At 40.3% G+C, this 17147-nt stretch overlaps 1 protein-coding gene across 1 annotated transcript in view; it reads left to right on the top strand.

The window, feature by feature from the left end:
- The window catches only part of ALDH12A1 (aldehyde dehydrogenase 12A1), a 72022-nt gene extending 64663 nt beyond the window's left edge, over positions 1-7359 (top strand). Inside the window, exons 13-16 of the mRNA XM_087377821.1 lie at positions 2363-2572; positions 2667-2777; positions 6321-6400; positions 6669-7359. Of these exons, the coding sequence (XP_087233947.1) occupies positions 2363-2572; positions 2667-2777; positions 6321-6400; positions 6669-6807 (540 nt within the window). The 3' untranslated portion in view covers positions 6808-7359. The remainder of the gene's footprint in view (positions 1-2362; positions 2573-2666; positions 2778-6320; positions 6401-6668) is intronic.
- Positions 7360-17147: the final 9788 nt, after the last annotated feature.

Raw genomic sequence — 17147 nt, 5'->3', positions numbered from 1 at the left:
CTGGATGGCACAACTGATGTTACAGCCAGGGTGGCTTGGGAGACCTTGATTCTTCCTACAAGAGAAGGGGGTTTGAATATCATTGACCCGGATCTACAGTGCAGAGCCTTACTCTGCATGAAAGGCAACCTATCATGTGGAACGACAATATTTTGGATGAGCATGGCATACCACTTGGAGCTTCTCTTTACATGCAGTGGCCCAGATGGGAGAGGGGCCCTGCAACTACTGTGGGAGCATGGAAAGCCTTCAGGATGCGTCCTGCAGACTGACAGGCCCAGGTGGTTTATAATCTCAGAGGGAGTGTAGGTAGAGTCCAACAGATTGATGCAGCCTTGCCCTTGGATTGGGTGAACACAGATGACATGCCTATTACTTGTTCCACTTGGATGGGGGCATTTTTCAGATTGGGCATTCCTTTGTAGGTGATTGCTTTACATAACACACATGAGGATGCCCTAGTCTTTGATGTTTCTTCGGGGGGCAGGCTGTTCAGATCCACAGACGGTATTTTGTTGGAGATACCGTTTCAGCCAGCCAGGATAGTAGGCTTCATGGAGCATGGCTCTCTTTCACAGTGGTACTTGGATCCTAACCCGCTACTCATTGCCCTGGGCTCATGGAGACAGTGGTTCTATGGAGGTGTCCCAATTAAGTTTTTGCAGTGGGACCCTGGGGAATGGGAGTGGATAGATGAAGGACACTGAGAGAAGGGCATCCCCTTCTTTCGTTACACAGTCAGTAATGCCAAGAAATTCCAGCTCAGCTGTAGGTCCCACCAGAGCTCCTCATTGGGAGAATTTCAGATTTCTGTAGACTTGCATAAAATTTTTTGGCAGAGGCTCTGGAAATCCCATCAGAATAGAAAAATCACTCTCTTCTTTTGGCTTTCTATTCATGGTGGGATAGCAGTGAACCAATGGAGATCCAGGTTCGAGGCTGACCCTACTTGCCCTCGTTGCCTTTTTGCTTCGGAGACAATACAACACTGCCTTTGGGATTGCAGACAGGCAAGAATCATATGGAAGGGGATTGCAAGACTTTTCAGCACTTTTGTTTGCCTCCCCTTCTATATGACATGGGGATTAGTGGCTTGGCTCACTCTTTCAGGGCCCCAGGTTTTCTTTGAGAGACATGACTCCTCTTGGGCTCTTCACATCCGACGACACTGTGTGGAGTCATGCTCTCTAGAGGATGTTCCAGCCACTATCTTCAGGGCTGCTCATTCCTCAGTTGACTCTCCATGGGAGGTTTTAGCTAGCATTGTAGCAGGGCACATTTGGAGAGCCAGATGCATTGAGGCTATGGACGCGGTTCTCAGGTTCACCCTTCTCAGACCTTGGCCAGTACTTGGACAGATACGGTACACACTCTGATGGCCATATGGGCGACCATGCAGGGATCATCTCGAGCAGCCTCCTCCAGGAGAGTTACTTTTCTCAAGGATTGGAGAGACTCTCCCTTCTTTGCTGAGACTTCTACAGGGCTGAGTTGGCATTTTCAGCCTCAGCCTTGGTTTCTTTCTACCTCATTCTTCTGAGGTGTTTTTTATTACATGCCTAGCATGTTGTATTTCCGCACAGAGCTTGCTCTAGCAAGTTTCTTTCCTACTTTAGAAGTCTCTTTTTTGCAAAAAAAAAAAAAGATTACTTGGTGAAGTCAGACCCTACAACCATTTTGCATTATGGAGAGGATTGTTGGGCTTATGCTCATCATGGATAGGATAATACTCTCATGGATTGTAAACAAGATCAAGGATCTGACTGTAGTTAAATGGAGTTGTCTACGATCCCCTAGAGGATGGTGCAATAATAATTTTGTGCACTGTACATATGGCACTATGCCAAGTGTCGCTGTGCAACTTAATCTAGTTCTAGGGTTTAGGGTCACAAATTTCATTAAGTTCTGGGAAATGTATCCCACAGGTGGTACTTTCAGGGGTTGCACATTGGATATTATCCTTACCCTTTGTGGTGTGTACAAGAAGGGAATGCAAACTTTAAAGAACTCAAGAGTGTATGGATAATTCGTCAAGCTTAGGGATCATTAGATTTATTTCAATAAGGCATTGACGATCGTGTTTGAGCTAGAATCTACTTAGACTGGCAACATTTATCTGAATGTTCATTGTTTAAACTTCAAGTTTTTTAATTTGCTGTTTGTGGTTTTCCATAGAAAAACTCTGTTCATGTTCCCTTCTCATTAATTGGATCACTTGTTTTAACTGGTGGTTTCACACCATTTTTCTTCATGTAAGAGATAATTTTTGCATTAGAAAGTTTTTTCGCAATCTTTTCATAGTCAAAATAAGACAGTCCTGCCAATGCTGCTGCATCTTAAATCTAATTTCGTTCTTTTTCAGGTCACAACAGAGAAAATGCTGAATCACGTGCAGAAATTACTGGAAATTCCTGGTGCAAAATTGCTTTTTGGAGGAAAGCCTTTACAAAATCATAATATTCCAAAAATTTATGGAGCTCTGGAACCTACTGCTGTTTTGGTTCCACTAGCTGAGATGCTGAAAGATAGCCATTTTGACCTTGTCACAACTGAAATTTTTGGACCTTTGCAAGTACGTTTCCATGATTGTATGGGAGCATGCATTTTCTTTGAGCATCTGTATCCACCATTGTCAGCTTTGACCCGAATAAAGGGGCCCTCTGCAGATTGTGACAGATTACAAAAATGAAGAGCTGCCACTTGTGCTGGAAGCTTGTGAGAGGATGCATGCACACCTAACAGCAGCTGTTGTTTCGAATGATCCATATTTTATCCAGGTTATCTTCTGCTTTTACTCTTACTAATTTCCCTTTTACAAGCAATCCTACAAGTTGCAGAGTTTGTAAATGATCAGGTTGGAACTTGGAAGGGCAGCTAAATAAGAGATTGCAAACAGATTTTTAAACATAGTTCACAAAAACACTTGTGAGGATGCATGGCAAGGTGGGGATGAAAGGGATCAAGCAAGGTGGGGTGAAATAGGAGAGAGAGAAGAAATTGAGTCATTAAGGCAGAGAGGCCATGATTCTAGATTGGAATGTGCTGAAACGCGCCTTTTCAGACAACCACCCCCTACACTGCTTCCTTTTGTTGTTTCTACCTATGGTTTGGCATCCACTTCTAACCTTGCACTCCCTTCACTCCTTCAGCCTCATACTCTTGCACTCCTGAGGGTTTTCCGGTCCTCCTTGAGCTCCCTTACTCCTTTGAAGTCCTTTCAGCCCTCCATCATCCACTCCCCTTCAACCCTCCTTCAAAGCTCAGCCTCAACTCCTTCAGCCCTCTTTTCCATCCATCTTTCAGCTCTCTTTCAACCCTTCTTCAGCCCCCTCCTTCAGCCCTCTCTTTCACGCTTCAGCCCTCTCTTCTGCCCTATGTTTATGCACTATATCTCTTTCTGGTATGTATTATGCACTATGCTTTAAGTTACACGTAGGCTGCAGGCTGTGGCATTCTAAATGTGTGCTCAGCTCAAAACCTCCTTTTCTACCCCCCTCTTCTTGATGACGCGGTGTTTCTCCGTTTCAGCCCGTCCAAAAATCCCAAAACGTTTCTGTTTCCGTTCCATTTCTCGTTTCCCTGTTTTCGTTTTGCCTTGGAAACTAAAAAGAAGCGATGAACTTAACCCATCTGACAAGGCTTACTTTTTCCATAAAGATCTACTATTTTTCTCATTCATTTGTTATTTGTGCACATGTTTATTTTTCATACATCTAAGTTCTTGTTTGAGGATTTCACACGGCCGATCGATTATCCTCTGCAAATGTAACACATTGGTAATGGTCAGCTATATAAAGATATTGGTCTTCACCTTGCATCACGCAATTTGCTATGGTGGTGGCACCTTTCATGGGGATAGCCACAACTATCACATTTAGTGACAGGATGTTGGGAGCTAGTGCATGGGGTGATTCAACTACATGGGGAATTATTTCACAATCCGTAGGGCTTGATCCATTCGTTATCGGATCACCCTCCACCTAATCAGCATGCCTCACAAGACTTGGATGCTCCTCACATCCAAAGGGTTTTTTGTACCCACTCTTTAGGGTTTCTAGTACCTTCAGACTAGGCCTTGGGAACAAGTCTCGATGTGCTAGGCATGTGCTCAAGGCAATAATGCTTGGTTAATAAGGATAGACCTATAAGGTGGACATAATATCCGCAACCAACAATCCTTATGTTTGATCTAGTGAATAGAGAAATAATACGATTACTCAAATGCACATTACGTCTTGCACATCAAGGTTTGATTACTGCTTTTAGTAGGGGTTAAATCAAAATTTTCCAGCTTGAGCTATAGCCCTAGCAAGCCTAGGATATTCTATTTGTTCTATGCTTATTGTGTAATTAATTATATGCATAAGTAGAGGTGGTCATCGGGCCTTTTTTTTTTTTTTTTCTTTCAAAAAGAGACTTCTATTAAGTATTAAAGAAAGCCGTTAGAGCAAGCTCCATACGGGATACACCATGCAATGCATGCAAAGCTCAAGAGCCAAAAAGAAAGAATTGGGGCTGATAGTGCCATCTCAATCCAGTAGAGAGAATTGGGGCTGATAGTGCCATCTCAATCCAGTAGAGACCTCCGAGAAAAAGGGAGAACCCTTCCAAACTCGAAGAAAAACAGTCCTTCTAGAAGAGGCTGCCCGTGAAGGGCCCTGCATCGGGAAAAATTTTAAAGGATGATTAGACTTTAATTAATTAAAATGCTGAGAGCTATTGTTATTGTTGCGTTTAATCATTGCGAATATCCATTGTAGCTGAGATGCGAGAGGTGCAAGAGAGCCATCTCTTGCCCCAAAGAGAACATTGCCAACAATGAAGAAGAAATCAGTCCGCTTTGATTTGGATGACTCCCGTTGCCTTAGATGTTCAGAAGGATGTTCTTCTTGCCAATTGTGTGAAAAGGAAGTTTTCAAGCATGGATTCAGCTTGGTAGAAGACTCGAGTAATGTCAAAAAGAGGGAGTTTGTGAAGAACCAGACTTCTCGAGAATGCAAATGTGTGCAATGCATGCAGAATTTGAATGCCAATTGGCCCTCCAATGGGGAAGAGGGCTCTCATGAGAGTACTTGTTTCTATTTCGATCTACATGCAAGGAGGGAGAGAGATGGATGCTTCTACCATTCAATGCACCTTAATGCACCCTTCCCTTCCTACTGCCCCTAGGACCTAGACACGTGTGTGCACATTTTTATTAATAGAATAAGTGTCACATGTCCGCATTATCTTATTCAGATATCAGAGACATTGAGGGTTTAAGTGTGTCACACCATCTTCATTATCCTCTCTTCTGCACAGGGTGCCTGGGTACCACACCTATAGCAAGAGGTAGAAGATGCAAAGAATCAATTTTTCTTTTCTTGCAATGTTCCATTTAATGTTGCAAGGACTCCTACATGCAAGAAATTCTACCATGCATTTGTAGCTGCAGCTATCTTGCATCTGGTCTCTCCTTCTATAGTGACGCTCACTTGAAACTAGTCTCTAACATGTCTTCTTGTGGGGATGGGGCCAACAATGCGCCTGACAACTGCATTGTCTTGAAGCTGCTAGTCAGTGTTCTCAACCTTTTGTTTGTCCTTTGGGAAGAGCGGTATCTGAATGGCAGTTGTGTCAGGGATGCTTTCATGAGAGATCTTCTGACCACACTTTGCGGTCACCATCTAAATATCTTCTCCCTCTAGTGAACAAGTCTTCAAAAAAATGGCAGAAGCTCTTGAAGGGAAGCAAAGAAATGGCTATGGGGAGTGCAGACAAGAAACACAGGGATTAAGCTCAAAAGGAAAGCTCAGGCAATGAAGAAACACACTGGTTGACCAGTAGCCAATGCATGGGGAAGGGGGATGAAGGGCACATGGGGGAGTTTGAAGCCTCCATCAGGGGACATGAACACCCCACAAACGGGGAGGCAAAACAAGGGTGGAGGAAGGGGGGCCATGCTACTTATGCTCCTTTGGTGGGTTGGAAGCTGCCCATGGGCAGCTGTGGGGGGCATGTGGCCAGGGCATACAACGGGGAAGCCGGAGGGAGCAGCAGAACCTGCACAGGAGGAGGGATGGTGGGAAGCAGAAGCATGGGGGCAGAGGTGGGGGTGGGGAGCGAAAGGGATGTGGAAGGGGAAGATAGAGCGAAAGGGATGTGGAAGGGGAAGATAGGGGCGATGGCAAAGGAGAGAGGAAGAGCGCTCAGGGACGGCTAGAATGGAGAGCTCAGGAATGATTGCTTCCTTGCTCATGGATACTTAGGCACAGTATGTTTATGCAAATATGAAGCTGGTGACGTGTACTGCTTTGACCTTTCATATTTTTTCTTGGCAGGAGGTTCTTGGAAAGACCGTTAATGGCACAACATATGTGGGCATCAGGGCACGCACAACAGGAGCTCCACAGAATCATTGGTATGTCAAGCAAAATAATTTCCAGGGTTTCTGGGAGTGAAGTTCTCTGTACTGTCTCTGATGACAGAAAGAGGACTGCAACCATCCCTCATGTTAAAGGAGAACATCTGTTTCATTAATGCATTCTTCATTTCACACAGCTTTCCAACCATTTCTGTTCTCCTCGCTATCTTCTCATATGACACGAATTCAGACCTTGATCGTGTAAACAGGAACGTCTTTTTTGGTTGGTGCACACTTATTTATTTTGCACAACTTTTTTCTGTAGGTTTGGACCAGCAGGAGATCCTAGGGGAGCAGGCATTGGTACACCAGAGGCAATCAGGCTTGTTTGGTCCTGTCATCGTGAGATCATTCAAGATCTAGGCCCCATCCCCCATAGCTGGGCATTGCCGCCATCTACATGAGCAATTACTTGGATTTCATTGTACAAACAAAATTTTGTGTTTTCATTTTAAGAGCTTGTGTTTTCTTGTTCTACATATAGTTCATTAGATCAACTGACTTACTCTTGGTGATTGGATTTTCCAGTTCAATTCATTCATTGAAACACGACTCCTAATTTCTTGGCAAATAAGTTTCCAAATGTAATTTTGTGGATTCTTTTTCTTATCCCCTCAATCAGTGGCCATGGTAACCAGAGGCCATCAGGCTTATTCGGTACAGTCATCGTGAGATCATTCAAGATTTAGGTCCCATCCCATAGCTGGACGTTGCTGCCATCTACGTGAGCTAATCACTCAGATTGCATTGTACAAAGAAAATTGTGTGTTTCATTTGAAGAGCTTGGTGTTTTCTTGTTCTACATATAGTTCATTAGATCAACTGACTTACTGCCATTGGCTTCTAAAGCCTCATGGAAAGTCTAGAATATGAAAGTCGACTTGATGCAGATCATCTTTCTTGATGTCAAATTAACTGATACTTGGATTTTGTGCAATGGAACCAAGTGGCTCAAATTTCATGGGTCTGCAATAGAAAGTTGAGATCTCAACACTAGTAAATCGTTCAGTCTTGATGTCTTCTGTACAAATAAGCAGGAGAAATTGATATAGCGAACTCTGGTGGTTTGATTTTTCCAGATCACTTCTGTATTGAAATTTCTTGGCAAATAACTTTCTAAGTGTAATTTACTGGACTCTTTCTGATCCCTTCAATCCTCCTCTATATTTCCTGCAGACATCAATTCCTCTCTCACGGGTTTGGGACGCATGTTCTAGTGAAAAGTAAAAAGAAGAGTCCTCTTGCATTAAATTTTAGTCCGTAAAGAGAGAGAGAATCTGTTATGAGGCTACCTCTAGCTAATTCAAAAGGGTTCTTATCTGAGTTGTGTAGTCTTTCTTGGACAACATCCTTTGATACCTATCCAACCTCCCTCTCACTTTTTATGAATTGCATTCGTTGACTATATTTGCAAGCATCAAAATTCATGTTCTCATCTGAATTTATTGTTCAGCTAGTTTAAGTCAAAGAGTGCTGAATGCTTACGATACTAAAAGAAAATTGTGATCATCAGCAATCTACCAACCCCGTTTTCTCTTTCATACTTGCTGGACAATGTGGGATACTTGTGCTTGTCGTAATAACAAATCGTAGAATGCAGACAAATGTCAAGGCAGTAAGATTGAGATACATTGGATCCTGTCAGGGTGTAAAGAGACTTATAGTAATGACATGGAGATAATGAAAAGCAGAGTCGTCAAAACATTTCATAGGTGTGACCCTTAGACTTGAGGCTGCTATCCATCTTATATAAGTGCCTTAACAAAGCTGATGTTTTAGAAAATTGAAACACAATGCTCGAAAATAGTAATAAGTCTAGGAAGGAATGCCAACATGAGGGTACGAAATTTGCATCAGCATTACATAGATTAAATGCATAGTAACTTTTAGCCCACTACAGTAATTCATATGATTGATAAGAGAGCCCACATGATGGGATAAAGGCGGCTTTTAAAAGGTACCCCATGGCAGCAGCGGCCCAGACACTCAAGCAGATGATCAAGGTGTTAGAGCCTACTTGGGATAGAGTTCAAGCCTCAATGAAACCGTTTTCCCAAGGGCACCCCTTTCCTTCTGTGTATGGGTGTGGTGTGGATGAGTTTTATTTTTTTTATATTTATTCCTTTATTAAAATGTCCCCGTGGCAATATAATTAAGATGTGACAATGCCAAGAACATCTACAGCGAGCGTGAAACTCCCACGAGAATGTAAATGAGCTGAATAAAGAGTGATAAGCCACTACTATCGAGATGAAATGATACCAAAATACACAATCTTACAAGGAATTTATACAAATCCACAACCACCACCCCTGTATTGCCATATGAGAAATTGGAAGGGCATCCTTTGGAAGCTTGGATTCTTCTCACACTTCTCTCTGAGGACCAAAGGCTCTGCTAGCTTTGTAGCAACATGGAAGCATCTTAGTTCCTTCCTTGACAATAATGGTGGTGATGGCATGAAGGGGGACACTTCCTTATTGTGGCATCTTGTGGTCGAAGTGTATTGATAATGGTGGCGAGCTATTAGCCCCATAGAAAATGCAACTTGCACTATGGGACTTGCCTACTAGAAGGATACATAGAGTGATTAATTTTGCTATTGGCTATCCATCACAAAAATGTTGAAAAATTCTAGCTAAATCCACAAGACGCTAATCTTTTAGAAAAGGTGTTGGAGGTGATAAGGGAAGGTTGGCCTACCAACCCAACCACCAATGCAAAATAATGGTTGAAGTGCTTGGCACTCCTAGTCTCCACAAAAGCAACTCAACCAATGTTTACCCAAAGAAAAAACTCGATGTTTATCAGCATCTAATAATTCAAGATAGTATGATTTGTAGGCTTGATAGTGTCAGAGTCCTTACACAATCATTTAGCTACATGGAAAATAAGCATTGCAAGAGTGTGGCAAGGGATTAGTGCCAAAATGAACTTCATGTACTAGCAATGGAGGAAGGATATTGATAACAAATTCTCCGGCTACGAGTGAGACTTATTTGGAGTAAAGTAGACTCTTGGATTTTCTAGTTTGGCATCTCAGTTAAATTTTTCTTCTTTAAAAAAAGAAGAATGCCTTTCTTGGGGAGGTTCTTGGCATGGCAATTATTTGGCCCTCGTTAAGAGGTCCTATGCCTCTTTTAGTGTGGAAGGCTAGAAATTTCATCACCTTCAATCATGGGGCCTCAAACCTATTATCACCTTTTTTTTAGCTAAGTAGTTTTGAGATTTGAGCGAATGCGCAAAAATCAAGGATGCTAACATTTTATGTTAGAGTCTCAAGAAGGTTCTTTTGAGAGACTCACTAGACCTTTTTGTGTTTTGAATGTCAATGTGATTATTTTCCCTATTTAATATATTAACCTTTTTGAAAAAAAGTTTGCCAATACCCATCATTAGCACTATCATCCAAGAGGGGTATTGAGATCAAATTTACCCTTTGATGTGGGGTGGGTATAATTAATATATGCATGAGAAGTTTGTCCAATTTAGGTTGGGATGTTCATGAACCAATAATAATTTAAGAGTAAAGTTCATGGATTGGGGTGTTCTATTCACTATCTACCAAAGAAGTTTGTTGCAAAGAGTGAAGTAAAAGTACTTGAGAGAGGGGAGTAGTGAGAGAGTGATTTGTTGAGTATCTAACCTTCCAATTGTCGCTTTTCAAAAAGGTTGGGTACTTGGGATTGGCAACTTTACATGTACCATATTCGCAAAGCAATTTTCTCTAAAAAACAAACCTATGAAGAGTGCAATGAGATAGTTGTGTAATGCTTAACAATACTAATGAATTCCCCCCACCTATAAAATGTTCTTTTGAAGGACCAATTGCTTTAGCAATGGAGGGATAATTATGGGGAGATGGTTGAAAACTCTTCACATCATTTGGGCCATTGTAAGAGTTTACTTCATCATTGTATTCGATGGGTGCATGTTGCTTGCTTGCTGCAAAGACAAATTTCAACCAAACTAAGATCTCACAATTTCTAATAATTCAAATGTAATCAATAAACCTATTTCCGATTGCTTCATTTATGTAAGAGACAAGACTATATATTCCATGTATGATTGCCATTGTTGTTATATTTTAATGTGCAAATAGAAACATAAACATATTTGGCCTAGGGTGGATTCAAAGTTATATTCAAGTAATTTCTCCATTGGATGTTATGTCTATTTACTGAGTGAATCCACATACCTCCATTGCATCACCCACACCTCTCCTCATATTTGTCAAGCCCTCTTAATGCCCTAAAGTCCCCCATGAGAGCCTCCACCTAACAAGACAAGTGATCGCCACATGCTCAATAACCCCTTACTAAACTTAACCTCTACAAACCAAAAGAGTCCACCCAAAAAATATACTTTGTTATAATTGTTAAAGAAATACATTATCCATTCATAAGCCTATTACATAAGAGACATCACCACACTTTCTCTCAAAATAAGACCTACCATGGAATTGGATATTATTTTTGTATGGGAGTTTGGTCATTTTGTGAAATATAAGCAAAAAACAATGTATACAACATAATGCATCTATATAAAAGATATCCTCCTCAACACCATGTAGCTTTTTAAAAGGACTCGAGTCTTCCTTTTTTGATAGATAGCAAAATTGATGAAAGATAGCTTTAAAGTTCCCAATAAAAATTGCGGCTAGTATACTTCCCAATGAAATTTTACGCTAGTATTCTTCCCAAAAATGGATTTGAGGTACATGCTTATATTTTTAATGCTACATGAAACTTATAGCACAAGAGAGGAGGTATGCTCGTCTTAATTCATAGAATAAGAAATATGTTTCTAGAAAGGTACAAAATTAGCCTTCAAAAATTCTACTACGAGCTTGAGCTCGAGGATCAAGGAGACAAAGAGAGGAGTGCACAAGAGATGACTAACTATACACTAAGTTGTATTCCAAAGTTAAAACATATACATTAGACCTCAAACTTAGGGTTAGGGTTAGGGTTAGGGTTAGGGTTGAGCTTTGTCCCATGAACTCTATCTTAATGGGGCAATTTACACCATCCTCAACACTCTAGAAGACCAAACCTATGGCAAAAATATGCCAAAAATATCAAAAGGCTAATATGTGAACTACAAGGCACTATGTAGAAATATCCTAGGAGACCTTCTCAATCTTGCAAATGAACTTTCACACCTATTAATGGATCTACACTTCATTTATCAGTAGCAAAAATGGTTTATAAAGGGCTTCAATTCCTCATATGCTTCTTCCTTGCTATAAGAGCTCATGCTTGGGCATCTTGTTTAGCCTATTGTGCAACCAATGAGTGACCACCCTAAATGATGGGAAGCTTAAGATTAGTGAGCATAAAAGATTCTCAACTTATCCATGCCCAATAGCATCTCATATTTGATGCATCTATATGCATCCCTTTTTATGGCATTTTGTGACTTGGTGATGATAGGGGCATGTCAGGTATTGTAGGGCTTTGCACCCTTATAATGGTGCAAATTTTCTATTTTTGCTTTTTGAAAGTTTTTTTGACTACTTGCCATCACTACGATATGATGGTGATATTATCTCTCTTGATGGTATAAGTCACAACTTATGCCTGATCATCGTAAGAGATTGCAAGTTGCAAGATGTCATGCTTGTCCTTGGAGCTTGGTCTAAAGAAAATCCTCTCAAAGTTTCAACTCCTCTCTAAGGGGATACCTCCAAACACAAGACACTCTTAGCCCTTTTTAATAATTTGTTGATCAATCCAAAAAGGAGTAAACTAACTTTGATATCATTTAGGAAGGATAGTAAGAAATGACAGATTGCTAGGCTCTACAATACGAAATCTACCTAAATGCCTAGCTATATACAAAAGGAAAATACATTATACAAGTGAAAAGCCATGAAAGTGACTAGTTGTATGCTATACTAAGTTAACATAAGATATACATATAAGTGGATGATCACTCCATAGAAATAATCAACCCACTATTTTGGCCCATGCTAAATTCATCCATTCACAAAGGCATTATCTGTAACACCAACCAAGCAATGAGAACACAATTTACAAGACTCTACCTATAGAGAATCAATCATAATTGAGTATCTATGTATCTTCCAATTAGTATTTTTTCATTTCTTCAAAGTGTAGCATCATATCAATTAGTCTTTACTCAATGTTTGCTTTTGCCTCACATGTGTACATGACTGCATGCACGTGTTTATGTGAATATTTATATGTGGGTTGTGTGTGTGTGTTTTCACTATACATATAAAAAAAATTCAATACATTGTAGAGCTTTTCAAAACGTTGCTTGACAGTATAATACACTATAACGATTACTTCCTTACAAAGCACATTTCAATATAAGTAAAAACTCATGTACTATAAGTTTTACCCCTCAACATACCAATGTAGATTCAACTTCTTATTAAAGAACACAAATATTATTAAAGTACGTTTTTGACATTTGAAATCTTCAAACAAAGTAAAAATTAGGGAGAAGAAAAAAGGAAAAGAGAAAGAAAGGAAAAACAAAGGAGAAAAGAAAGATACATAAGAGAGTAGCACACCCAAAAATATACAATATAAACAAATTAAATAAAAGTCAACTATGATGAGTGCATGCAAGTTTTGGTGTATCTTTGGTGGCCAGGACTGTAGCAATGCCATTCATTAAAAACCTATTACATCATCCTCAAGATGAGGAGCACCATTCCCTCTAACACTATTTGCTTCTTTCAAGGCCTTCTTTGTTGTAGGCAATGTTTCCCTAAGGTATACCATCGCTTTGAATATGTCCTCAATGCGATGAAGGATGCGCTTTGCACTCTTAGGCATCTCATTTGTTGTATTAGATGATGAAATGGAATATTTTATTTTTTTCTTCACATCTTCCAACATATCTGCTGGCAAAGATTTAGTTATAGGTCCACTTTGGACTCCCGATGGTCCTAGAGTGCATGCAACGTCCATGGATTCACCCATAGATGTTGACGAGGCCACTATGTGGCGCACTAGTTTCATGGAAAACTTAGATAATTTTTTGAGAAACCTACAGTCTACCCTTATTTTATTCACAAAGATCTCCACAAACGTAGCCCAATTCACTAGCCCAGTGCACAATTCATACTTGAAGCCTTAGGTTGACTTCAAAATTTCAAGGATATCCTAAATAACATGTTTTGTATAGTTTATAAAATTGTGTGTAATGTTCCTTCCTGAACAATTCTAGATTTCATGGCCCCTTGTTGGAAGCTCAAGAAAGAAATTTAGCCATTGCTTTGGTGTTATATCCATTTCATAAGCCACCTTGGATTTTCTCCTTCTATACACAACCCCTACTCTTAATCAAATTCATCCTTTACTTTGCAAAATGCGTTGATAGCACCTGATTCAACCTTGAGAGCATGCAAGTGGCTTATTGACTATGCCTAGGTGTATAACGTATCACTAATGAGGCCCATTCCACCTTTGACTAAAATCATCTCGATGACACAAATAGGAATGGCAAGAAATTACAAACATAACTTTGGCGAGGGCACAACTTCAATAGCTTTTCTCTTCACTTAACGAATGGACAAAATAGATATTAGTGTTTGAACATAGTACTCAATAGTACAGCTCTATAATAGCCTTGCCTACATCAATTAGTATAGACTAAACTTCAAAGTTAGCTTAATTATATAAAAATCATACTAGACCCAAGAATTTGAGAGCTTTGAATCATGTCAAAGCATACCTAGTCAAGTGGGAATCAAACCACTAGAACAAAGCATAGCCAAGCAAGTGGGGATTGATATGTAGAGAGAAAGTCTTGTTTAAATTCTCACAACCTAAGATACTAACACCTTCTTCTTGATTGGTGCGGCCCTCATGATGGTAACCACGTACCACAACCATATTTTTTATTTTTGTCAAATCATGGCTTTTGTAATCAATGTAGCCTCAATTTCCCCCTCCTAGATATGACTACAAGGGCTCTTCAAAAGCATATCCCTTGCCCTTGACTTTTTTTTTGATGCCATTAACCTCACAAACTCATGCATATCATACAATCTTCACACCAAACAACAAGCACAAGCACATGACAACTCAAAGCAACTTGTTTTTAGATTTGTAGCCAATTGTTAAGAAATGGGCAGCCACCATGAATTGCTTCGCAACCCATTGCATATCAACATATAAAAATGTTACAAGCAATTATCAAGCCAACTTAGCTATTAAGAATAGCCAAGGACAACATTTTGTAGGAAGGACTAGCGTAGCCAACATAGGCAAGCCAATTTGAGGTCAATCATGCTTTGATGAGCACCTCAAGATGCTACTATTGAGGCTCATACATATCAATATGCATAGGGCCATCCATTAATGCAAAAGGACATGGAATTAGATCTATAGAGAAGGATTCCACTTGCGATTTGGTTGATCTACCCATTGGGAAAACTAATGTGGGCACTAGATGAATCTATAAGGTAAAATGTCCTTCATATATTTTTTAGATGGGAATGTGGAGAAATTTATACCCATCTTGTTACCAAGGAGTATGGGTAAGAAGAGGGAGTTTACTAAAAAAAGATATTAGATCAAACAGTGATCTTAAAGAAGAGGATTTTGTACATAGCCCCAAGGGTTTGAGATTTCAAGATAAGAGCACAAGATATGCAAAGCTCTAATGGGCTGAAGCAAGCACTTTATGCATTGTATTTGAAGATACACTGATTTCTAGTCCAAGGAATTTGTGAACACTCCCATTGAGTCATTTATGTATGTTCTACAAGAAGAGACGAATCATATTCACTAGCAATAATGTAAAAAGATTAAAAAGTGAAGGGTGAGCTGTCAAACACCTTTGATATGACACATTTGGGCTTATTGCACTATTGTTTTGGCAGACCAAAGATGATAGATGCTTGTCTCAAATAAAGTATGCCAAGAGTCTTTTGCAGAAATTCAAGGTGGAAGACAACAAACCCATTTCACTTCACTTGAGAAATGTACTTAAAAGTTTGATGATACACTTCATAGACAACTAGCGAGCACCCTCATTTACTTGTGTACTACAAGGCTAGACATTGCCTATGCTACAAGTTGTTGTGTCAATTTACCTAATAATCACACATTGGTCTACGACATGTCATTAGAGTCAACTTGTATCTCATGGTTTAATCAGAAACAATCCGTGTTCTCTCTTTCTTCCAATGAAGCTTAATGAAGTGCTAAATACTACCACTAAAAGTGAGCTTCTTACAAAAGCAATAAATTTTGTGGTCAAAAGCTTATGGACCTTGACTTCCTTGAGGAGGTAAGTTCATCTAGAGGTGCGATCCCTTTGAACTTGTATACCTAAATAATAATGGGGCCTGAATCGGTCATGGAAAGGATAGTGTGGAGGTCCTTCTTGGAGAGCTTGTGCTAATGAAGATCATTGCATAGTAGAATGAGGTCATTGATGTATAGTGCCACAATCAGAAGAACAGAGGTCTCCTTTATAGCACTCTATAAGTGTTATTGCTATTCACACAGGATATTGAGCGTGATCTCAACACCATCCCTCAAGATCAACATCATGAAGTAGGCCTTCCCTCAAGATGATGATTCTAGGGAATCGAAGAAGTACTGAACATTACATTCCATCACACCCCTTTAATGGGGGAATGTCTTTCCTCTGCATCAAACCAAGAGCTAGTCAGTATTTCTCGAAAAGCTCTTTACCGAGTGGTTTGGTAAAGAGTCTGCAACATTCTCTTTGCTATCACAATGCTGCAGTGTGATGTCACTAAGTGACACTCTTTCTCTGATGAAGTGCTCTCTGACATTGGGCAAAACAGGGCTTGTTGTGGCCCTGTTTAGCCCCACTAATGTTTTTTTAGCTTATGTTAATTGTCGCTATATAGCGACGTTTACCAGTGTCGCTATATAGCGATGTTTATTAGTGTCGCTATATAGTGATGCTTATATAGCGATCGTTCTTTTTCAATGCTAATAGCTCACAACCTAGGCTGAGTTTAAACCAGTCTTTAGGCAACATTTGTCTCTACAAAACTTTCAAAATTTATTGAAAGCTTCACAACAACACGATGACAAAATTGCAATTATGTCCAAGCGTTAAAGTGACATAATAGCCAAAGTTGGAGACATCTTACAAGGGCAACAACCCCGGCTTCAGATAGAGTTGGCACACCGTCAACTAGGCTACATGCAAGTGCGGGAAGGCATCCCTTGACTGACCGCACTGAGGGTAGACGGAGCATTTCTTGGGGCAGTCCACTCTCGGGTTGCAGGGCCCGTTTGGAGCCTCAGATGATCCCGGATGGCTCTGGGCCGAACGGCTTCCGTAGGTCAACTACTTTGTTTTGTGCACCGGTTCTATCGTATGGTCGGTGGCCTATTTCAGGACCGACCCCCAGTCGACCGTTTTGGGTGGACTGGGTCCGTCACCCAATTGATCCTAACCGACTATGACTAGTGGCTATATAAGAGCAAGCCCGTGAAGCCCATTTCATCACTGGCTACAGCAACCCTGATTCTTTAGCATCCTGCCTCCATCTTCTATTGTTTCCAGCATGCCATCGAAGCTTCTTTCACAGGAGCGCACGGTTGGGAGGCAGCACCATCTATTGTATCAGTTCTATAGTAATCAAATTTTTGATTCTCCATACTATCTTGTTTTCTCTCTTGCATACGAAATCCTGTTATCTGTTGAGCATAGACGTATTATTATTTTCTTACATGGAGATCCCATTGCTGGTGCTGTGACAAGTGGAGTAGAG

This window comes from Dipteris shenzhenensis, chromosome 1 (genome assembly GCF_047967505.1).
Source record: "Dipteris shenzhenensis isolate YYH24624 ecotype China chromosome 1, Dip_SZ_1.0, whole genome shotgun sequence".
Taxonomy (NCBI): Eukaryota; Viridiplantae; Streptophyta; class Polypodiopsida; order Gleicheniales; family Dipteridaceae; genus Dipteris; species Dipteris shenzhenensis.
This window is presented reverse-complemented; position numbering and strand designations above follow the sequence as displayed.